The sequence below is a fragment of the Diceros bicornis genome, chromosome 25, assembly GCF_020826845.1.
Source record: "Diceros bicornis minor isolate mBicDic1 chromosome 25, mDicBic1.mat.cur, whole genome shotgun sequence".
Lineage (NCBI taxonomy): Eukaryota > Metazoa > Chordata > Mammalia > Perissodactyla > Rhinocerotidae > Diceros > Diceros bicornis.
This window is the reverse complement of record NC_080764.1, coordinates 13,033,703-13,058,108: the sequence shown is the minus strand read 5'-3', so window position 1 is coordinate 13,058,108 and position 24,406 is coordinate 13,033,703. Positions and strand designations below refer to the sequence as shown.

Below are 24,406 nucleotides of genomic sequence, written 5' to 3'. Positions count from 1 at the left end.
GAGGACACAGCAAGAAGGCGGCCATCCGTAAGCCGGGAAGAGAGTTCTCACTAGAAACGGAATCTGCTGGCACCTTGATCTCGGACTCCTAGCCTCCAGAACTGTGAGAAATAGATTTCTGTTGTTAAGCCCCCGTCTATGGTATTTTGTTATAGCAGCCCCAGCTGACTAGGACACGTTCCGTCTTGCCTTTTCTGTCTCTCCAAGTCAGGAGAGTCCCAGGGCCCCCTGCTAGATCCTCCCCAATCATCTCCTGATCCACAGTCCCCTCCGAGGAGCACCCCTGTGCAGGGAGCCCCGTGAGTCCACTGGCAGGGTCATGTCTATTCGGGCTGCACACTTTCATGGGGAAAACGGAAACCCTAGAGTGTCATAGGGATGTGGAGTGGAGCTGGTTTAGTCTAAAGCAGAAAACTCAAGGACGTCGAATCGTGGTCTTCAACTGTCCGAGGGACTGTTATGCTGAAAACAGAAGGGATTCGTTCAGTGTTGCTGGATTCAAAGGAAGAGCAGACAGAAACGCATGGTGCAGAGGAGACTTCCACCAATGAGTGCTGCCCAGCAAGGATTGTGGCTGCCTATGGAGGGGGTGAGCTCCCTGTCACTGGAGGTGTGCAAGTATCAGTAAGGATATTTAAGAGGACCCTTGTGACCTGGGGTGTGGGGACACTCTACTGCATGGCTTCTAAGCCTCCCATCCCCCAACTCTGAGACTCTGTGGCTTTAGAATTGTTTTAAATGGGCTGCCAGGAGTCAGGAAAGCAATTAAAGAAATCCACTGAAGTGAGGACCAAGCTATAAAAAAAATCTTTATTTCATGTACCAGGATTTTTTTCTTTTTTTTTCTTTTTTTAATTTTCTGCTTTTTAAAATTTTTTTCTGTTAACAGTCTGGAAAAAAAAAGGACCCACCAAGAAAATAAAATGGAGGTTGGTTTCTTGAACTGGTTTGAGCTGGACATGAGCAATCGTCCACCCTGGCAAGCAGTGCCCTTGCACTCCCCATCCCAGCTCCTTCCCTCCAGGCCCCGTAGCCCTTTCTAGGCTGTGCTGGCTTCACCCCACACCCAGATGGCCTTTTTCAAGCAGACGCAGGACCCAGGCCTCAGGGTCTGGAAGGAAGCACTGATTGTCACCCCAAACAATCTGCCAGAACTCAGAGAACCGGGGCTGGCTTTCCTCTTTGGACAGCGCCCGCTTGTTCCCTGTTTTCTTGGGGCCCCTCTCTTCTCTCTAGTCCTTGACTCTTTCAGGTTAGGAATCTGGTGGGGCAGTGGGCAGGGTTGGAGGGGGGAGAGGGAGAGAACGCGATTTCTGCCCAGACTGAGAAATCCTGGGGTGTCACCACCTTGACATTGGCCCCTGCTACTCTGCCCTGTGCTCCTGTGGCCTCCCGTGCACTTCCGGGCTGGGCAGGCAGAGGTTCTGCCTTGTGGCTCAGGCTGAGTCTAGGGTTCCAGCTGCTGCTGACCTGAGAAAAGAGCTTTCCTTTCCCAGAGTAAAGACAGGAAAGGCAGCCGGGAGTGTGTTTGCTACCCACTCCCTCGAACTCCCCAGAGAGCTCAATTTGAGAAATTTCAAGGGAGGCCAGTGTCAAGAAAGAGGCCAACCGAGGAGTGCTGATGGGGGCTGCAGCCCGCCCCCCCCACTCCCTCCTTCAGCAGAGTGACTCCCAGGCTGGGCTGAAATTCGAGCTCCGGAAAGCTGTTGGGTTTCCTTCAGTCTGAACTGGCCCTTGTCGCTCTGGGAAGAAAGGGGAGAAACACAGGGCGCCCCCAGACTTTAGTCCGCGGTGTAAGTTCAGCTTTTGGGGTTGGTCCTCACCCTGGGACCAAACTTTGCAAAACTCTCCTCTCCATCCCTTCCGCCTCAACCCCTCCCAGCAAACCTGGGAGGATCCTCTTTTTCTCTGATCCCTAAAGACAGTGGGAGAAGCCTGGTGGCTGACGTCTTCTCTCAAGGAAGCCCCCTTCCCTCTCTGTGACTGGGTTATGGCATTAAAGAAAGGGAACACAAAATGAAGGGTGGCTTTGGGGACTTCTGGTGCCTTTTTCCTCTCTGTCTGAACGGCAGGATGCGTTTGCTCACATGTGTGTATTTTTGCTTTGACACGATGTGGGGGCGGGGGGTTGGGAGCACAGTGAGGAGGCATATGAGGTGTGTGTGTGTGTGTGTGTGTGTGTGTGTATGTGTGCATGTGCGCCTGAGTGGCTGACTGATGAATTGGGAATGTTCTCCGTGTCTGGGGGCTGGACGGCAGCTATTTTGGTCTTCCCTGGCATTTTCCTCTGGGCGGGTGGCATATCTTAAAAGTCATTGACACCAAGAAGAAGAATGGGCCTTTGGAGCTCATCTGGGTCAATCCACATGCTCACCCACGGGGAAACTGAGGCCCAGAGACGCCACGCAGCAAGGGATGCCAGAATCCAAAGCTGGATTCTAGCCTGGTGCCCTTTCCATGCATGCAAGAGGGCAGTGTGTGTGTGTGTGTGTGTGTGTGTGTGTGTGTGTGTGTGTGTGTGTGTGTGTATGTGCGCATGCGCACTGGCACATGGTGTGGCGGGAGGGCGCGCGTGAGCATGAAGGTAAGCATGGAGCTGTTAGTGTTGTCGATGGCTTTGGAGGGCGCGAGTCAGTCTTCCCTGAACCATCCCTCTGGCTGTGTATGAGGATGGAAGGATTTAGACTGAGCTTGTATCCTTGTGAGTGACTCTGGTGCTGGGCTTTGAGGACCGTGTATGTGTGTGTGTGAGTGTATGTGAGTGGGGTGTGCCATCTCCTTCGTGTAGACCAGATTCTCCATGGTGATTCTCTCTCTCTCTTCCCCATTAGCAGCACCTTCCTGGTATAAGGAAGAGATCTTTCTCCTCTCCCCGCCGGCTTTAAGCCCAACTCTCATGACAGTTTTTTTTAAAAAATGGATTTATATATTTGTTCTGTTTTCTCTTTACAAGGTCCCTGCTAAATTTTAAGTCCCCCACCCCACCCCATTTTTTGTTTTCACAGTTTAAAGCTGGAAAAGAATTAAAAGAAAAATACTATCTGATTTTCTTGCAAGTAAATCCACTTATTATATATTTACATTTATTTATAGTCTGTGGTTTTTTTATTAAAAAAAAAATCACCACTTGTTTTTCCTTTTTCTTTTGTAAAAAGAAACCTTTTTGCAATGTCATTGTTGGACCTGCTGGGCCCGGAGGGGCTTCAGCAAGTCCAAGGACCTCCAAAGGGTCAATGAGCCCCCCTTCCTGGGGACTGGGGGCCTATGAGTCTGGGGGTCCACCATCGCCCCAGGGTCATCGGGTGGCCCTGAGGTGGGGGGTGAGGAGGGAGAGCTGCTTTATATCCCCCCGGGGGGGTGGGCATCTCCTGCCCCGAAGAACAGGAGCTTGGGGTGGTGACCCCAAGAGGCTCACCCTGAGGATTCCGGGGTTTCCACCATCTCAGCAAGCCACCCGCAGCCATCCCCTCTCCTTCCCTTCCCTCAAGGCCTAGGAAGTCATCACAGTGGGTTAAGGACCATTAAGGACTGGGAACCTGGCGGCTGGACAAGCCCCAAGTGCACCCCCTCCAGGCACCTTTCGGACGGGAGGGACCAAGGACTCTTGGGTCACCTGGAGGCCTACAATTGCCCCATCAATGCTGGGTGGAACCGGCTCGCAAGCCACCGAGCTTGCCCAGCGTTCCCGGGGCCCCCGTCCAGAGGCTCCAGGGACCTGGCAGTGACCAGAGGCTCACCTGGCCCCCTGGGCCTCTGAGTCTCCACCCCCCTCGCCCAGGGAGGCAAAGCCCGCTTGGGGTTAAAGGGAACAGAAAAGCAACTCTCCTGCGTTAAGAAAAATAAGTAACATAAACCCCTGATAAATGCAAAGAACATCCCCCTGCCTTTCTGCTCCTTCTCATTTTTTGCTTTAACATTATCTTGGTTCCCTTTTATTTTTTCATTTAAATTGGTTTTTATTAAATGTTAAAATAATGGTACATGGGAAATCATGCATTTTCTTTTAGATTTATTTTCTATTTTTAATGTTTTATCCTCTCTCGCTTTTTTTAGAGTTTATTTTTCCTTCCCTCGTTTATATTTTTTCACATTGCCTGTTGTTCGGCTTCTTTGTTCCTCTTATATTTTGTTCTTTTTTTTTTTAATTTGCTTATGTTTTTCTCTTTTTTTTTGTTTTTTTTGCTTTTGGAAGATTTTCCCCGCGGATGGTTTGGTGCCCCCCGCCCCCCGCCCCGGCCCACCCCGCGGGCCGCGCCCCTCCTCCCGGCTCTGCCCGGACAGGACGGGCGCTGGCGAGGACCCGCGGGCTTCACACGGGGGTGGTCCGGCGGTTGGCTGTGTTGGAGTGGAGAGAGTCTTTGTTCTCCTTCTGGATACAGTTGTGGACTTGGAGGAAGCTGTTATCCCTGTCGGAGTTGTAGGTGGCGGTGGGCGTGGTGGCGGCCTTCAGGGGGTCCCTGCTGAGGGTGTACATGGAGATCTCCGTGGACGGCAGGGTGTTGAAGCCCTTGATGCCCACGGGGGAGGCGTCCCTGGAGTGCGAGGGCTCGGTGGAGCGGGAGCTGGAGCGGCTGCGGCGCTGGTAGCGGTAGCGGTAGCTGGGGATGCGGGTGATGGCCGAGGCCTGGAGGTAGTCCGTGGCGCGGGCCGTGGCCCGCAGCTGTTTGTGCCGGTCGATAAACATGTGCACGGCCAGCACCCCGACCATCTCGGCGATGATGAAGGACAGGGCCCCGAAGTAGAAGGACCAGCCGTACGAGTAACTATTCTTTTTGGAGTCGCTCTTGGAGGGGTCTCCGGCATTGGCCGATATGTACACTATGATGCCAATGATGTTACTCAGACCTGCGGGCGCGGAGGGGCGGGGCGGGGCGGGGAATCAGAGAGAAGGATGTTAGTCTCCTAGGAGGACGCCAGGCACTGGGCAGGATGAAAGGATGGGGCAGCTGGACCGGCCTTCCCTGGTCCAGTGTTTTTATGGTGGACGATGAGCCAGTACAGTGCGATGTTGGCAAGCACCACCTTAATATTTTATCCTTCCATTTGGAGAGAGCCATGAAGGGAAGAGCTACTGGAAACAGATACGGGAAGAAGGGGGAGACGAGAGAGGCATTCTACCATGTACTGAGTAATAATAACAATAGATATTGTTTACTGTGCATGTACTACCTGCCTTCACCGCTGACTGCTTTTCAAGGGGTTTGTAGGTGAGGAAACAGATCAGAGAGAGGTTACGTAACTTGCTCAAGGCTGCACAGGGATTTGAAGCTGGTGTAGCAGGAGCTTAAGACTGGCTCCTGAAGCCAGACTGCTTGGATTCAAAGCCTTTGGTGAGGTAACCTTTGTCTGAGTTTCCAGATCTGTAAAATGGGTGTAATAATAGGACTGACTCATGTAGGGCCAGGGAGAGGATTAAATGAGCTAATACACATGAGAGCTGTTAGAGTCTGGGATGTCATAAGTGCTCCGTGCACATTAGTTGTTCTTGTTAAATGGCTCGTGCTACAGCCCGTGTTCTTTTTCTGGCATCTGAAGCCAGTGTGACTCGTCACGTAACTGGGCTGAGAAATATGGTTTTGCGGTGCCTGCCTTCTCCCACCTAGGTAGGACAGTGAGGGGAGAGGGCGAGTGAGGATAGGCCCAGTACCCTGTAAGGGACCCGGCATTTGGGCCCTTTTCCAAGAGGTGGGAGGAAGATGGGCTACTGGGCTAAGGGACAGGGTCTGGGGATATTGCTGGAGGACTCAGTGGGGGCTCAGGTGTTGCTGTGGGGCAGGAGCCCCAGCACAACTTGCCTTCTCTGCAACACGATCTGTTGCAAAGCCTGGAGATTCCTCTCCACCGCCCCTCCTCTCTCCCCCAGGTCCTCCAGCCACTGGGCACCCACACCTCAGCCTTGTCCCCACTGGCGGGCCTGGACTCTGGCCTGCCTGGCTCAGTGGCCGTTACCTGCAGACACGAAGAAGATGCCGGCACTCAGGATGATGTTGTGTCGAGTCTTGTAGAACTCGCTGGCCGCAATGCAGAGTCCACCCATGAAAAGCAGAATCACACTCAGGATTGGGAAAATGCTCGAGGCTCTCACGGCCCCTGCGGAACACGGAGGGTCGGGAGAGAGAGAACGGCATGGCTGTGAGATGGAGGGATGCAGGAGGGAGGAGAGAGAGCAGCCCACAGGAGTGGGGGCTTTGTGGACACAGGACCAGAGTCGAGGTTGCTTAGCAATGCTAGAGAGGAGGGAGAGGGAGCAAGCCAACGTCCAGCTCACAGCCTCTCAGTGGCTCCCCTCTGCCTCAAGGACCAAACTCCAGTGCATCATGAGGCCCGCAGGGCCTGTGTGACTTGGCCTCTGCCCACCTCCAGTCTCGTGCCTCTTGTCCTCACATTCCCTCTTGTCCAGCCACAGCAAACTTCCCATGACATGTCATTGCCTGCTTCTGACTTGTGACATACTGAGCTTTCTTACTAGAATGTCTTTCCTGCTCTTTTCACTCAGCAAACTTCTATTCATCCATCAAAACCCAACTCAAAGTCTCTTCCTCTGTGAAGCCTTCCTTGATTTCCTTAGGCAAAGTTATTAGCTCCCTCATCTGTGCTTTGGGGCCCTTGGGACACATTGAGAGGCAGTATATTACAGTGGTTAGGGAGTCACTTGGCATGGCTTTAGCATCTATTAGCTAGGTAAGTTTGAGTAAGCTATCTTACCTCTGTGCCTCAATTTCCTCATCTGTAAAATGGGGATGATAATAGTGCCTGCCTCCTAAGATTATTGTGAAGATTAAATGAGTTAATTCTGATAATGCACTTAGCTAAGTCTCTGAGGGCATGTAGTAAATATTTGATAAAGGATAGTTATTACAGTAAATATTTGTTTATATATATACTTCCACCACAAGCCCTGGGATTCCATGAGGGCAAGAACTGTGGCTTTTTTTTTAGCTCTCTCTCTCTATTCTCTCTGTCCCTATCACCTAGTTCAGTGCTAAAGACACAGTAAGCCCCCAAGACAAACTCGTCCAGTGCATAAATGTGGGGAAATGGTCCAGAAAGTGAAAGCAGCAGACATGGGGCAAAGAAAAGAGAAAGTGAAAAAAACCATAAAAAGCAAATGAGAAACTCCTTCAGGATAAGGTAAGAAGGAAAGGCTGACAAACAGGCAGGAGAAGAAAAGCATATTTTAATGAATGCTTTACTCCTGGGTGTGGGAGGCCGGGAGGGCAGAGGGCGCAGATGCTGAGGGCAGAGGGAAGGCAGCTGGGGGAGCGGGGTGTGTATGTGGGAGACAGTATCAGGATGGAGGACCCAGAGGTGTGGGTCTTCCACAAAGTGTCGCTGGAAAGTGAAATATTTCTTTCTACCCAGATTCAGTGAGTAAGCTCATGGCTCCCCATCCCGGGAGCCGGGGCCGGGCAAGAGGCAGAGCCTTCTGGAGGCTAGTGTCGGGAAAAGGATGTTTTTACATGTTTGGGTTGCTTCAATGGCTTCTGAGGAAGTTGCGTCCTGTTAGACGGACGGACCTTTGGCTCAGCCCAGGGGTTGGCTGGGGATGTGCGTTTTGGAGGGGAAGGTGCCAGGAGGAGGGCCTCCCCCCGCCGCACCCCTTTTGGTGGCAGTGTGGTCTCGAAGCCTCTGTGGAGAAGAGAATTTTTCTATATAGAACTTGAGGAATTTCTCTAAGAGGATTTTAGGCAGTTTTCTGTGACTTGTGTGATGTAAAAACCCTCTTCTCTCTCCCCAGGGATCTTTAGTAAATCTACACTGCTCACGGATGCTGTTAGGTGAGTGGCTTATTTTGGGGGGACTAGAAGAAGGATGGAGCTGTATCCAGGAAGGCATGTGTGGGGCAAACCCAAGCTGGGGTGAGAGGATGAGCGCACGGGGTGGGGGCAGCTGGGTTCCTCTGCAATCTCAGAACCACTCTCCCTACCAGGCAAGGATGGGGCAACCTCCTCCCCAGTTCTGAGCAGATGTTCTCTCTCTGCAGGTCGTTTCCAAGATAAGGCGCTGTATCCCCGCCCTGACCCCCAGCCCACACACACTTGCACACATACACGTGCGTGTCCAGACATGCACACTCAAAGCTACCTGAATTCTCATCTTCATAAGCACACTGGGATGGTGAGAGCTTATTGAAGACTCAGAAGAGAGATAATATTGGTTAAGCAACCACTCTGTGTCGGGTCCTGAGTGGGTACCTAACATACATTATATAATTTAACCCTCATAACAGCCCTGTGGGGGTGTTTTAACCCCAATTTACTGACGAGAATCTGAAGTTCAGAGAGGTGAAGGAACTTGCCCAAGACCACCCAGCTAGTGCATCAAGATTCAAGCCCAGATCAGCCCAACTTTTGAACCACCCTGTACTCTCCCTACGGGGCTTCCAAGGAGCCTGGAAAGGGTGCTGCAGGGTCCAGAGATCTGGGTTGTGGTCCCTGCTGTGCCACTCACTTGCTGTGTGACTAAGGCAGGTACCTTGCCCTCTCTGGTATTCCCAAGTGTAAAATGGGTGTGGACTATTAGATGACTTCTAATGCTTCTGCCCTCTCCATGTGGATGTGATTTCTGACCAGCTGAAAAGGCGGAATGGGAGCATAAAGAAAGAGGGGTTGGTGTGACTTCCTTGGGGCAGCAGCAGCTGCTCAAATGAGCAGGATAGAGGAAGGACTCTGGTATTCTCCCTCCAAGAAAGCAACCTCTTCCTGCCCGTGGTATGCCTGCATTTGGCAGACCCAGACTGCACCCTCAGAGCAGATGCCTCGAGGCAGCCCCAGGCCTAATGTTTCCAGTTCAGCTGGGTCTGCTGTGGGAGCCCAGATGTCCCAACTCAGCCTTCCAGCCAGCAGAGAGAGGAGCTCCAGCTGTGGAGGGAGCTGGCATGCTGTGTGTGTGCAGGGACGCATGTGTGTACACATGTGTGCAAAGAGAGCCCGGATGTCTGTGGACAGGGGGGAGGGAGGCAGGAGGGAGAGGTCTGCCATGTTGCAGCCAGCAGAGAGCAATGTGGAAAAAATGAGACCACTTCAGAACATCCCAAAGCAGCTACGGTATGTTCTAAACAATGGTGACCAGCGGGCAATACAAACAGAGGCCCCTTTGGCCCAGCAGAGCCAACCCAAACACCAGCATCCCTTGGAAGAGGCTTCTTTGCCCTGAAAGAAGGTGACGGGGGCAGCCGGTAAACAGCACCATGCCTAGGAAGGCTGAAGTTTGCGCGACCCAGGTTCAGGCTGGGCAGGAAGCTGGTTTAGAGCAGGCAGGGACTCCCAGGTTGGAGAAGTCTCTTGAAGGAGGTCTTTTTGGCTGGGCGATGTCATAGATAGAATGGGGGTCTTGGAGTTAGTCACTGCTGAGTTCAAATCTTGGCTTTGTCACTTACTAACTGTGTGACCTTGGACAAGGGTCTTTACCCCCTGAGCCTCAGTTTTTCCATCCTGTAAAATGGGGAGAGTAAGAATAATATCCAGCTCGCAGGAATGTCGTGAGGCCCTGCTGCTCACGGGGCAGTCAGAGCACCAGCATCGCGGGCATCACGGGGGATGGAGAGCTTGTTAGAAATGCAGATTCGCGGGCCCCACCCTGGACCTACTGGATTAGAATCTACATTTTAACAAGATCCTTGTGCAGGAAAGTTTGAGAAGCGCTCTCGTAAGGATTAAATTGGATAATATCTGCACTGTTTCTACGCTAGAAAGTTACAGTAAAAGGTAGCAATTTGTATTATTTCTATTGCCCCCCCCTTCATCCAGACACAACTTCTCTATGAATTGTCCTGACTTCCCATTGAGGCTGGGGTGGTCTTAGGGCTAAAATCTATCGCGAGGAGCAGAAAATATATGATTTATTCAATGAACAAATATTTATTGATCTCCTCTGAGTAAGCATAGGGAACTACACAATACCTACTAGTGTTTATGGAGCTCTTCCTACGTGCCAGGCCCTGTTCTAAGTGCCTTCCATGGACTAACTCATTTAAACATCATATCAACCCCGTGAAACGATGGGCCTCGGCTTCAAGGAGATTGCAAATACCTAAAGCAGAGGTTGGCAAGCTTTTTCTGTAAATGGACAGAGCAAATATTTCTGGCTTTGCTGGCCATATGGTCTCCGTTGCAACTACTCAAACTTTGCCGTCGTAGCATGAAAATAGCCATGGACGATATGTAAACAAATGAGCATGGCTGTGTTCCAGTAAAACTTTATTTACAAAAACAGATGGTGGGTGGATTTGGCCTGCTAGGTGCAGTTTGGCCACGCCTGGCTGAGAGCATAATACACTGTACTGGGGAAAGGCCACCTGGTCTGGAGCGGAGAGATGCTCTGCTCCTCACCAGCTGTGAGTCCAGTGAATAACTATAGACTGCGTGCTGGCCACTGTGCCAGCTTCCAGGCTGGGCATGAAGACATGAGGGGCGCCAAACCAGGCCTGGTCCGTGTCTTAATAGGGCTTATGTTTTCATGAAGGAGATATATGTCATCAGACAAAAGCACGAATAAATGTATAAATTATCAACCAGGATAAAGTGCTATGAAAGAAAGGTACCCATACGGCACCATGAAGGCACATGACAGGCTAATGTCGCATGTAATGTTCATTGAGTGCTTAGTTTATGCCGTAACTGTTTCATGCACTGTGCTTATATTAACTCGTTAGTTCTCATGACAACTCTATGAAGTAAGTGCTTTAATTACCCCCATCACACACAGGCTAACACTGAGGCACAGAGAGGTTAAGCCATTTGTCCAAGGCCGCCCAGTGAGGAAATGGGGGAGCTGGGTTTGTGAAGCCAGGCAGTCTGACTTAGGCTCTCTGTGGAACCACTGTGCTCCCCTGCTTTCAGGCCCTACACTGCCCACCTCTCAGAATGTCCTCTGAGCTCATGTGGATCAGGGAGGGCTTCCCTGAGGCAGTGACAGCGGATGGTTGAGGAGCTAATTGGGCAGAATAGAGGCAGGTGTGGAGAGGTCCGGGGAGAGAAGGCAGCACCAGTCAGGACTGGAGGAAGCAGCTTGTTGGGGAGTTGAAAGGAGCTGGATCACAAAGAGCTGTGGAGGGGCCTGGGGAGCACTAAGGGAGATGAGGCAGGCGGGGGCCAGGCCACGTGGGGGCTCATGGGTCACCAGGGGCCTGTGGGTCATGCCACAGCGCATGCCTTTATCCTCAGGGCAGTGGGAAACAGTGAAGGGCTTCAGGTAGGCAGGGCTGTCACGATCTGATTTGCATCTTAAGAAGCAAATGGATTAAGAAGGAGTCAAGAGTGGCGCCAGGGAACCAGCGAGAAGGCTATTGCAGCTGACCGGACAAGCAGCGATGGTGCCTGGACCAGGTGGGTTCTAAGGCTGTGGGCAGAGATGGGCGGGTTTGAGGGATGTTTAGGAGGTGAGTTAAGGCTTGCTGATGGGTGGATCCGGTGGAGAAGAGAGTGGTGTTGAGGATAGCTTCTAGGTCTGGATGGATAAAACCACTAGCTTTATCAAGCCTAAGGAGTCAAGGGAGGGAAATCGAGGCTGGTTTGGGACGTGCTGAACTTGAGGTGCCTCGGGGATGTGCACGTGGAGCATGGAGGGGCAGTCGGATGTGAAGTCTGGGGCAGAAAGGTGTAAACGGGAGTCGCAGACGCAGAGGTGAGCACAGGAGAGCTTGCCCGTGGAAGAGTGGAGGGCTCACCCTTGAGGCTTGGGGAGCCCCAGTGTTTAGTGGCTGGCTAGGGACAACCTTGAGCAAATCTCCTGGTGTCCCTGGGCCTCCACTTCCTTGTCTGTAAAATGGGGACGAAAATCTGAACCCTTACAGGGTTACAGTGATTAAATGATAGAAGGATGTGGAAGCTTTTGAAAACGCAGAATGTTGGTAAACTATGCACAATTTATTATTTTCTATGCTGGTGACAGAAATGAAGAGTGTCATAAGTACCCAGAAGGAATGACATCGTGCCTTCTGGAGGGGGTGGCCTGGGTGGTACATTCCTTGTGAATCCTCTTTTTGGCCAAATTCTGCAGACAAATCATTTCAGGATCTAGTGACCCACTGGGCCCAGGCACCTATGGCTGTCCTGCTGTGAAATCGCTCTTCACGATGGGCACAGTTGGAGGATGGGCAGAGGCCCTGTTATCCCCTCACTCAGTCTGGCAGAGGAGGAGGGGGGAGTGGTGGTCCATGGGGTGCAGGGGTGGGAGGTCGGCAGACCTGGGCCTGGCCCCCACTCTTTGCCAGCTCTCCATGGGAGCTGAGTGTGTGCTTTCCCTTCTTTGGGTCTCAGGTCTGCACTCTGATGGGGTTGGACCAGATGACCTCTAGGGTCCCGTCCATCTCTGATGGTCCTGTGCCCCCCAAGACCTCCCCTCAGGGCCCCTCAGCCGGGCCGCCCTCATGCCTATCCCCCATGCTAGGCGTGGCCTTTAATCAAAATAGTTGTCATAATCAGGTGATGGAGGGCGGGCTCCCTATTTTCTGGGCACGGTGTTAAGCTCTTTATGCCTGTTATCCCTTTTGGGACTTGATCCATTCTAATGGGATAGAATCACAGATGTGCTGGGTGGGGAGAAGGTTCTAGGTTCTTGGGCATCTCTCCCTCTCTCCTTCCACGCTGTGCTGGATGGGGTAGCCAGTGACCATGAAAGGGGATGGGCTGCAACAAATGTGTGTGTGCATGTGTGTGTGTGAGAGAGAGAGAGAGAGTGTGTGTGTGTGTGAAAATGTATGTATGTGAGAGAGTATGTATGAGTGTGTGAGAGAGTGTGTGAGTGTATGTGAGTGTGTGTGAGAGAGAGTGAGGGGGGAGCAAGGAGGAGAGAGAAGAAGGAGGAGAGAGAGCAAGAGAAGGAGAGGAGAGGATGGGAGAGGTGGGGGAGAGTGGGAGACAGAGAGAGACAGAGAGAGAGACAGAGGTGTTGCTGGAGAAGAGAGAAAGACTTCCAAGAAAGAGGAAGAGGAAAAAGAAGATGGTGGATGAGAGGAAAAGAGGGAAGTCGAGCGTGGTGGTCAGAGTGGGCTCTAGATGCGGATGCTTGGGGTCACCCCCGGCCCTCCCACTGGCTGTGTGGCCTCAGCACCTCACCTTTCTCCTCTGTGTAATGGGTACACCAACGGTACCTACCTCTTAGAGTTGTGGTGAAGATGAATGAAGATAGTGTATAAAGTGTCAGGCCTGGCACACACACAGTGCAGTGTCCAGTGAACATTTGCTGTATAGAATGACACAGGAGAGGAATCCTGGAAGCCCAGTGAGCTTCCTTTGGGAGCGCCATGTGTGCAGGGGCCGGATGCCCTCCCACTTCCCTTCGTCTCTGGGGCTGCTCATCAGCTGCAGGAGCTCAGGAGAGAGACAGCCTGATTGCATCTCACTCGCTGCCCTGCCTGCCCTCTGAGCCTCGGCTGCCCCTCTGCTGTGGGGAGAGCATCGGCACCCCGCTCCTGGGGCTGGATGAGGACTGAGGCGGAAACGCATTTTAAGCAATTAGAATGGTGCCGGGTACCCGGCGAGCGCCGGGAAACCTCAGTTCTCACCATAGCAGGGCACGTTGCTGCTGTTCTCATGGGCCTGGGCTACCTCGCTGGTGTTTATTAAAGTGCGGGTTGTGACTCATGACTGGGTTGTGAAGTCAGCGTGGTGGTTGCAGCCCGCACTTAAATAACTGAACTGGGACAGGATAGAAACCGTGGACGCGTGGGGAGTGCGCAACGGGTGGGCACCGTCTTGTGAAACGCTCTCTCTGGTTGTGTGGATGTGAGTGAGTACGCACTGCCGCTGAGCATGACCCCTAAGTGCACGGTGTGATTTGGCCACACTGACCTCGATGACCTCTGGCGGGAATGTCTCTCACAATGATTTTGCTAGAAGGGGCTGTGGGGCTGGGGCAGCAGTCTGGAGCACTCGGATGATGTCGGGGTTGGGGGCAGGTGGCGTCCTAGAAAGTGTACCTGGCTGGGGTGAGTCATTGTCCCTCTCTGCACCTCGGCTTTTCCCTCCTCTGTAAAATGGGAGCATTTCCGGAGCTGGGAGGATGTGTCATCACACTTTTAAACTTGGGCGGGAAGGAGGGGGTGGTGGACTTCCCTCCCTGTTCCCCTGGGGCGGCTGGGGAGCCCCAACAAAGCACCACCTTAACCCTAGTCTCACTGTATCCTCAGAACCCCCCAGGGGATGGTACTCATGGAGGCTCAGAGAAGTCGTGTAGCTTGCCCAAGGCCACAGAGCGGAGTTCACCTTGAAATCAGGCCTTTTCACTCCAAGTCCCAAGCTCAGACCTTGACACCTGGTATCCCCACACCACCCAGGCTTAGGTACCTAGGGAATCCCTTGGTGCCTGGTGGGAGCAGCAGAGGGGGATGGAGGAGGGGGGTTCTCTGAGGCTGGGAAGGGTGGCTTTGGCTCAGCTTGAGACCCAACATCCACCTCTGTCCTCATTCTGGGAAGAGGGGAAACGTGCCAGGCAGCCCTAGGGAGAGTGGTTCCTCATTTATTCACTCAGCAAACATCTGGACCTGACCTGGGACAGGTCCTGTGCTGGGCTGGGTTGGGGGGGTGGGAGGAGAATTCTATTTGCGGCTGCTCCTCTTGGTGTCCTCCAGCTGTGCATGGTCCAGCGGGGGAGAAGAATCCATAAGGGAAATCATGACACGCAGGTCAGAAAACAGAGTGGTCGCCTCCCTGCAACCCAGCCTCCTCCTCCATTCCCAGGCTCGGGGGAGGCAGCACGTTCACCGTCCCCTGGCCAGGACTCCTGGATGCCTCCCCCAGACTCAGGCTGTCAGTGAATCCTGCCGGCTCTGACTTCAAATACATCCAGAATCAGACCCCTTCCCAGCCACCTCCCCCACTTCCACCCTGGTCCAGGCACCTGCCTCTCTAGCCTGGGCTGTGGCCTCACCTCCTACTGGTCTCTCTACTCCTGCTCAGACCCCAGAGTCAGTTCTCCAGCAGAAGCGGAGTGAGGCTGTTGGTGTGGATTCAGTCCTCGTCTCTCTGTGCAGAACCTTCCCCTGGTCCCATCTCAGAGTAAAGCTGAGGCCCGCAAGTCCCGGCCTGGCCTCCCACCTGCCCGCTCACACCCTCTCCCTACCCATGTGGCCTCCGGCCTGCCCCTGAGCATGCCAGCCTCAGACGCTTTGCACTGGCTGTTCCCTCTGCCTGGGATGCTCTTCCCAGCATCTGCAGGACCAGACACGCTCCCTCACCTCCTTCAGGTCTCTGCTCAGACGTTCCCTTCCCAGTGAGGACCTCTCTGACCATCCCACTGAAAACTCCCTCTCTCCCTTCCCTGTCTAATCTTTCTCCTTTGCACTTTTCACCGTGTAACATACGCAATAATAATGACTAATGCCTACCGAGTGCTTCCTGTGCTCCGGGCTGGTGTGGAGAGCTGTCTTACACTGACTCACATAAGCCTCGTTACAGCCCAGGAAGGTACCAGTGAACATCACCCCCATCGCCAGGAATCTGAGGCCCAGGGAGGTTCACGGAGAAGTGGCAGATCTGGATTTGAACCCGGGCAGTGTGTGCTCAAGCCCGAGGTGACATTCGCCCGTCTCCGACTGGTGGGCAAGTTCCGTAGATTTACCCCCAAAATAACCTTCATGTCAGTCCTCCCTGCCTTGGCTGCTTTCCACCTCCCTGACAGATGTCTGTTCCACCTCCCGGACAGGTGTCTGTTCCACCTCCCGGACAGGTGTCTGTTTCACCTCCCTGACAGGCGTCTGTTCCACCTCCCTGACAGGTGTTGGTTCCACTTCCCTGACAGGTGTCCGTTCCTGGCCCACAGCTGCCCTAGGGAACTCTCCCTCTGCCTATTCTTGCTCTCAGGTGGTCAGTGACTCTGGGAAGGCTCAACTCCTAGTTCAAGTGTACTCAGGTGAGACCTCTTTTGAGGGGGCGGGACAGGCTCTGCCCAGAGCCCTCCCTCCCTTCCCCTTTCTGTTCACTTCTGGCTCTGGAAAAAGAGTGATGGACATGGCGAGGCCCTGATACTGCAGCTCTGCTGTGTGTGTGTGTGTGCGCGCGCGCGCGTGTGCATGTGTGCATGTGACCTGTGGGCACCAGCCCCTCCCCTCCCCCTGGACAGAGTGTGTCAGCTGACCCTGGGCCCATCACCCAGCCCCAGGTGCTGACTGCTCTCGCTCAACCCCACCCTGCAGTCCTGGGCTGCAGTACAGTGGATTTTGGGGTCTAGCATACAAAAGATGCTTAATACATGATGGTGGAAGGAACTAAATCCCTCTGAATCTTCTTTCCCTGTTCAGATCACATTGGGACAGCTGGGAAATACCAACTCTCATCTCCTGGACACAACACACACACACACATCACACACACATACATCACGCAGGGACCCACATGCACACAAGCAGACATGTGCAAACGCACAGGCACTTACATGTTCAGACTGACAGACACTCAGACGCACGGACATGCAGGCACCGAAAGACGCAGAACACAGCGCTGACTCATACCCTCGTGCACAAAGACAGATACGCAGACACACCAACGACAACGACAGTCACATCCTGGTCATCACCACCTCCTCAAGCTGAGATAAGGAGGGATAAGGATGGGGGGTTGTCACAGCAGACACATCCGACGGCCCCACAGAGCTGGTTGGGAAAAACAGTTCTGGTCACCATTCATTCCCGGGTCAGCCAGTGAGAGGTGGGAAGGGCCATACTAGCCACACCTGCATGGGGCCCACATGTCGGGAGGCCCAGGATGGTGACCAGGGCCTGCTGGAGCTGTCCTCCCTGTCACTAGGGAGCCCTTGGACTCTATGGTTCAGGAGAAGCTATGGAACTCCTCAAATACCCATGAGGATTGGAGAGTAAGAGCGTGCATTCATTCTTTCATTCATTCGTCCCATGAGATATTCCCTGGGCGCCTTCCTTCCTCCAGATCCTCCAGGAGGCTCTGGGCAATGCCTGCAGCTTGGCCTGCTGGACTGAGAGCAAGTGAGCCGCACCTTCTTTGCGCCCCCAGGAGATGAACCCTGCACCCCTGTCCAGCCATGCCCTTCCGGCTTTCTCTCCTCTCTCTCTCCGCTCTAGATCCTCAGGCCAGCTGATGGAACCAGGATGGCAGGAGATGCCCAGGCCGTCTCACTGGCCACCCCTCCTCTGCCTCCTCTCCTGGGGCCTCTTCAGCTCCCTGGCCTCTCAACTCCAGAGTCCTGGGGCTCCGTCCAGCCTCCTCTCTCTCTGCGCCACTCCCTTGGGGCGTTCATCAACTATCATCCACGTGCTGACAACTCGCGAACTCCTGACTTGGGCCAGGACCTGTCCTGTGAGTCCCGAACTGCAGGACATCTCCCCAGGGACTCCCACAGGCCTCTCTTCCTTCATGCTGCTGACCCTGAGCTTCGGATCCTCCCCAGTCCCAACTGGCTCCCCCCTTGACTCCTTCCTTTCCCTGGACATCCACAGGCAGCCTTTCGGAAAATCCTGTGTGCCGTCCCTTGGGAATATCTTCAGAGTCTGACCCCTTTCCCCCTCCTTCACTGCTACCTTCTTGGTTCAAGCTGCCGTCACCTCTTGTCTAGATTATTGCAGCAGGCTCCTGAGTGTTCTGCCTTTGCCCTATTTCAGTCTGTTACGAACATAGCAACCAGAGGGTCCTGGTAACATGTGCGATGGTGTCACTCCTCGGCTCAGATGGTCCAATGGCTTCCTACCTCAATCAGAGCAAACATCCGAGTGCTCGCTATAACCCACAGGGCCCCAGGGCCTCTCTGTGCTTGCTCTTCCTTCCCTCTTCCTTGCTCAGTCCATTCTTGTCTTCCTCCCTCAGTCCTGCTCTGCAAACATTCTAGGCAGGCTCCTGTCTCAGGGCCTTTGCACTTGCTGTTCCCTCTGCCTGGAACATTCTCCCCCCAGATATCCACACGGCTCATTCTCACCTCCTTCAGGTCTCTGCTCAGACTTCACAGTGAGGACTTTATTGACCCCATTCCCACTCCAGAATTCCCTATCCCCTTTTACTGCTTGATTTTTCTCCATATCACTTCTCAACAGTTTAACAGGCTGTATAATTAACATGTTAATTTCATTTATAGTAGATTGCAAGCATCATGAGGGCCCAGTTTTTGTTTCGTCTGTTGCCGAAAAGGACCGACACCCCCTGGGCAGCTCAGATCTCTTTTGGTTTCCTGAGTACCAGGATGCTCAGCCCCTAAGAGTCAAGGACAAGACACTCAGGCTTCCTCAGGGGCCATGGGTCTGCCTGGCAAGGTCTGCAGTCCCACGTTCAGGCCTCTGTCCACTCCAGAGGTGTGCTGGCCCCGTGCCAGGCCCTGTTCTGGGCACTGGGGAGGCAGAATTGGTTCAGAACATGTTCTGCCCTTAAGGCGAGCAGAGTCCAGTAGACTGTGCCCCCGACCTTGGTAACAGCAGGAGCTCCGGCCGCCTTTCTGGAACCATCTTACCTGCCCCACTGCCCCTCCAAGTCTGAGGCAGGCTGAGCGTGAACGTTCAAGGCCAGAGATGCTGGTCTGGGTGCACAGGGCTCTGGCATCTCTCTTTGCTGAGCCTCTTTCCGCCCTCCTGGATCTCCTGTGCCCACCCTGTTCCTCCTCACAGTTCTCTACTGTCCTCTGGAAACCCAACAGTGTCCTGTCCCGTGGCCCACCCCCATCACCTGGCCACCCCTGCTCCTGTCCACTCTGCCTCCCAAACAGCTCTTCCCTCCTCACCATCACCACAGCCAACACTCTGGTCCAGCTGCCATGGCCTCTTGCCTGGAGGACGGCGACAGCCCCCACTGGCCTCCCTGCCCCACCCCAGGGCCCAGAATTGACCTTCCCAATCAGTGTCCCCTGCTCATGGTTCCCATCACACTGAGAAAGAGATCCGACTTCTTCCCAGCGTGATCGGGCTCCTCTGCTCTCTCTCCGACCTCATGCTGGAGGATGCCCTCCATTCAGGCACTGTGCTCAATCAGAGTGGCCTCCCCCGCTGATCCTCAGCACACCACCTTGTTCCTGCCTTAATGAGGCCTTTGCTCTTGCTATTCCCTCCTCGGGTACCGCTTCCCCGCCATCCTCTTAGCTCCTTCCCTTTCTTCCTTTAGAGAAGCTGTCCTGGCCACCTTACCTAAGTTACACCGCTCCCTGCCCTCTGCCGCCCCTCGCTCTCCACCCCCACACAGCACAGCGCTCTGAACTGTCTCCTGGGTTGTTTGTGGGCTTGCTTACTGTTGTTTCCTCCGCTGGAACGTAACCTTCATGAAGACATTGACTTTCTTTGTTTAGTTCGCCCTTGGGGTCCCCGCTACCAGCAACAGTGACCTGCACATAGTGAGTGATTAGTGAATGTCTCAGGAGTGGATGAATGAATGAATGAATGAATGCTTCCAGAGTCCAAGTCTCAGCTCGGGTGCCACCTTCCTTCTCTAGGGAACCCTTCTGGAATGACCTCCTCCTGTCTGGGTTAGGGGCCAGGCTCACTCGATACCACACATTTCCTTCTGTCCCTGCCTGCATCATGGCAGTGAGCCCTCAGGGACAGCGGCTCTGTCATGGCCTCTCTCATGGCCTCCCACGTGGCAGGTGCGCTGTGAGGATGGGTTTCACAGACCCGAACTGTGAGCCGGCTCAGGCTCCACCCACCCTGGGTGCAGCTCCACCTACTTCCAGACACAGCTCTGCCCACCTCCTTGGGCTGAAGCCACTCCCACTTTTGGGAGAAGCTCCGCCCACCTCCTTGGGCTGAAGCCACTCCCACCAGCTCCTCCCACCCAGGTGGGGCAGGGGAGCCTTCTAGAAGAATGATCCCTGTCTTCTAGCTTCTCTAGCCAACCAGGTTAGAGCTTAATAGAGAATGAGAGGAACTCACATCTTCCAGCTTTAAAATACTTCTGTTGTCTAGCCCAAGATTAGTGTTTTATAGATCAAGGGTCAGCAAAGGATACCACACACGGCCTGCCGTGTGCTTTTGTAAATAAAGTTGTTTCACTGGAACACAGCCACACTCCTTTGCTTTCATATTGTCTATGCTGCTTTTGTGCCACAAGGGCAGAGCTGGCTAGTTGGGACAGAGACTGTATGGCCCACGAAGCCTAATATATTTGCTGTCTGGTCCCTTGTAGGAAAAGTTTGCCAACCCCGTTATAGATGCTCAAAAAATATTGTTGGATTAAGTCAGCTCAACTCAGACCCTTGGAATCCTGTGCTGCTAATGCAACCGCGGGCCCTCCAGGTTACAGTTCACCCTCCAGTTCACCTGACCCCATCTTATCAACAGAGTAATTAAGAGTTGTCTTTCAGGAACTGAGACCCCCTACTCCAGTCCAGGCTGGTTGAGACCACCAACCTATGAAGTGGGCCTGTGCAAATGCTCAATAAGTGACCTTTTTTTTTTTTTGCTTTAGGAAGATTAGCCCTGAGCTAACATCTGTTAGCTCATCTTCCTCCACTTTATATGTGGGTCACAGCCTCAGCATGGCTGACAAGTGGTGTAGGTCTGCACCTGGGATCCAAACTTGTGAACCCAGGCCACCGAAGCAGAGCGGGCGGAACTTAACCACTACACCATGGGGCCGGCCCCGATAAGTGACCTTTTGACATCAAGGAGCTAAGAACTCCACCCTCTGATCATGGTAACACTACCATTTTGTGAACATGCATCCTATGAAGAGGCATGAAGCTTGACTCTGCTTGCACAGATCATCAATTTCCTCATTTCTCTTTGCCTCCAATCATCTATCTCCACGCTCAGACTGCCCTGCTCTCATCCATGAATGGTGCCCCAAGCCCTGGATCGGGGAGACAGATCTGAGGGCACATGTCTCCTTGCAGATCAGTCTTGCAAGATAAAGCTACATTTCTTTTCCCAAAAGCTGGATCCATAATAATTGGCTTTTTTCATGTGCTTTGGGCAAGAGAACCCCAATTTTGTGCAGTAACACTAATTTAAGTTCAAGTCTTGTCTGGAGACACCAAAATAAACCAAACACTCTAAGCTCTTCTCTCTTTAAAAATAAGGAAATGGAGGTATAGAAATGGTAGGAATAGCCACGGAAGAATCCCATATCTTTCCTTTATGTAACAAACAGCATTTATTGAGCACCTACTGTATTCTAGGAGCTGTTCTGGGCACAGCAATGAATGAGAGAAAGTTCTTGCCCCAAGCACTTGGCATCTAGCTGCTAAGGCGTTTCACCCTCGCTGTGCTCAGTGTGGCTCCTGCGTGGGGCTTGGCCTACCTCCCCACTCCATCTCTGCATGCAGTCTGCGTCTCTGGCAGGCCGTGTTTCCCAAGTCCAGCAGTTTCTCTGAGGCTCCTCCCCGCCAGGCTCTGCTCTACTTGGGCACACAGACTGTGTCTCATTCATTCAAGTTGATCTCCCCAGCACTGAGCACAGGGGCTAGCATACAGAAGGTGCTCAATCTGCCTTTAGACCACCACCAGGCTCCTTCGAGAGACCCAGACACAGTAAGGAGGAGGGATAACCAAGCAGCCCTTTAGGAATTCCATTCAAGAGCAGTGTCTTATGAGAATTCATAAAAGGAAATGATGAGCATTGTAAGATATTTTCTCCCTCTTTACAAAGAAATCTATAAATCACATCATGTTCCCTTCCTTTCTCTTCTCAGCTGCCTGGCTGACTTTATGTTCCATGGGCTTTTCAACGAAGCCCAGATTCCAGGCTGACCTGAGCATCGGGTTTGATGTGAGGAGTAATTATTGAAAGAGACAGGAGTGATCCATATAATAAAATGCCTCCAACATTTTTCATAAAAGTGATCCGTGGGTAATGCTAACCACGCTGCCGTGGGGGCTGGGGGAGGCTCTGGCCGGCCTCCCTGTGGCCGGGAAGGGTGCCTGGGAGCAGAAAGGGGGGTGCTCCCGGGAGCAGAGCAAACCTCCTCCGGAAGAGCCGCCTGAGAGCCTGGAGAAGAGCCTTCAGCCACTTCTGCTCAGGGCGGCTTTGCTGTCCCAGGCGTCAAGGACCCTCAACCCCTCTCCTGGAAATCCCTTTCTCAGGGGACATTGTACCTTGTTAGTTTTTGCTGATTCTTGAGAAATTTTCTTTGGGTCTCAAAAGCTTTGTCTTGATAATGTGTCTCAGGTGGATTTAAGATCACAGCTATCACATTGGGATTTAACTTTGACTTGACTTGTGGGGGAATAAAAAAAAATCTCATTGATTGTTTCGGTAGAAGCTCCCACCTGGCACTGCCTGATGAGTTTCTTCATTCAGTTATTCAAGAAATATTTACTGAGGTGTATTAGGTGCCGGGCACTGGGCTGGGAACATACAATGGCGAACAGGATGGGTAGAGTCCTAGCAGAGTTGACAGGACCACGAGGGAGATGGTTGCTCAAATAGACAAGGAGTCCACAGCATGATAAAGGTGCTGCGCTCTGGGAACCCCTTCAGGGGCATGGAGGACTTCCTGGAGGAGGTGGTGTTTCAGCTGAGACCTGGAGGATGTGTAGGAGTTTGCCAGACAAAGAGGGGAGGGAAGGGTGTTGCAGGCAGAGGGAACAGCATACATGAAGGTTTGGCCTTCGGACAGGAGGAAAGGGAGGAGGCTCAGCTTTTTCCTGCCCTCTGCTGTGACAGAGACCTCTAGATAGTCCCGGACCTCAAAAGATGGAAGGCAGACCCACAACTAGGAGGGAGATAAAAAATTGCATGCACTCACGGAGGAAATATTCTGCTGTGTCAGCTTCGTAATCTGCGTCCTCTGGGAAGTGATCGATCTGCTTGCAGAGACCTTTGAAGTTCCCTGGAAAACAAGGGGAGAAGGTGCACATAAGACATCATAATTTCCAGGGGCTCAGCGCCCACTGGCTTCTTCCTGACGTCTCACTCCTCTGAAGCTGGCTCAGCCCTCTCCCTCGCCCCTGAAGGAAGAGATCGCTTTGTCTGTTTGGACATCAGCCTGGTGAATCAAAACACACCCCCACGGGGCTGCAGAGAGGATCTGAGGCCGAAGACTTCAAACCCAGCCTTCCGTCCCTGCATCAAGGCTTCTGAGGATTAGCGGAAGCTTGGCGGGCGGCGGAGGTTTGATTCTGGGCTGAGGACTGCCCCGGAGGAGGCTGATGAATGTCACCTCTGTGCCCCGACTCGGCTGGGAGTCTCCCTGTATTTTGCATGTGAGAAAGCAGATCGCTTTCCAAAGAAGGCAGCCCCCAGCCTGAGGCTGACCAACATTCCCACAGCCCTTTAGATGAGCTTGCAAACTCTTTCCCATCTGCAGTTGCATGGAATTCACTGTACCCAGCCCCGGAAAGTTCTGAAATACCCCGGGGCTGGGCCCTCTGCTGGCTCTCGTACTACGACTCATTTTGGCTCTACTGCAGGCCTGTGAGAGGGGTATCATCATCTCCATCTCACAGATGAAGAGACTGAGGCTCAGGGAGGCTAAAGGCCTAAGTAAGTACTCATGGCCAGGAAACGAAGGAATCAGGGCTCAAACGAAGGCCTTTTGATTCTAAATATTTCCTCGGTGATTCCTGAGAAGGTGAGGACCGGGTCCAATGAAAACCCCCAGTCTGACGCCACGGCAGGTCCCCAGCAACGATTGCCAAGTGCGTGAGTGAACTATTGAAGGCAGTCTTCGTAAAACTGATGCGAACAACAGAATTACAATCACGTCCACTTCATGACAGTGGAGACTTTGTTTCATTCACTGTTGTGTCCCCAGCACCAGCGCAGCTGCAACAAACGTTGGCTAACTGTCTCTGAAGGAATAGACCATCGAACCTGTGCTGGGAGACACGGCCCCGAGGATGAGAGGCGGGTTCTGCAGCTGGACTGCCCGGGTCCCGCTCACTGGCACTGAGATGCCTCGTCTGGAAGTGGAGGTCCTCTGCAGATTCTCGTGGGGATTAAATGAGTTGACACATATAAAGTGCTCAGAACAGTACCTGGCATACTAGTAAACGTGTCAGGGCATTGATGTGAGAGAGAAATAAACTTTGACTAGATTCAGCTACTGACATGTGAGCTTTTTCTGTGATAGTAGCTAATATAACCTAATTAATACAGTCCTCAATACATGTTAGCAATTTATTTTCTTATAGGGTCCCGAGCCTCCACAGCCCCTAAAGTAGGTTTTATTATATACTGTGGATACTGCTTAGGAATTTTATTACAATTTTATTACATAGACCTGTATATATTATATACACCTGCATATATAGGTTACAGGTGCACTTACATAACTATAAGTATTTTAGGTATTTCTAGCTATTATTCTATGCTACATATTACAGAGAAGATGGTTGACTCCCCCCACCCCCCATTCACTGTCTCTGTACCAAATTCACCTCCTTTCCCAACTTCTGCAAGAAAAACAATTCCCAGAGCATACAGGACTTCTGGTAATTTCACGGAAGCTTTGTATGGTCCCAGGAGCACGGCGTTTCTCTCAATGCCCCCATAGGGCAGGTCTCTTCTCTAAGTGTTCC

At 52.8% G+C, this 24,406-nt stretch overlaps 1 protein-coding gene across 1 annotated transcript in view; it reads right to left on the bottom strand.

The window, feature by feature from the left end:
- Positions 1-4,309: 4,309 nt before the first annotated feature.
- Positions 4,310-24,406, bottom strand: part of CACNG2 (calcium voltage-gated channel auxiliary subunit gamma 2) — a 112,531-nt gene continuing 92,434 nt past the window's right edge. Inside the window, exons 2-4 of the mRNA XM_058568434.1 lie at positions 22,633-22,716; positions 5,950-6,090; positions 4,310-4,845 (exon numbers count right to left, since the gene is read on the bottom strand). Of these exons, the coding sequence (XP_058424417.1) occupies positions 4,310-4,845; positions 5,950-6,090; positions 22,633-22,716 (761 nt within the window). The remainder of the gene's footprint in view (positions 4,846-5,949; positions 6,091-22,632; positions 22,717-24,406) is intronic.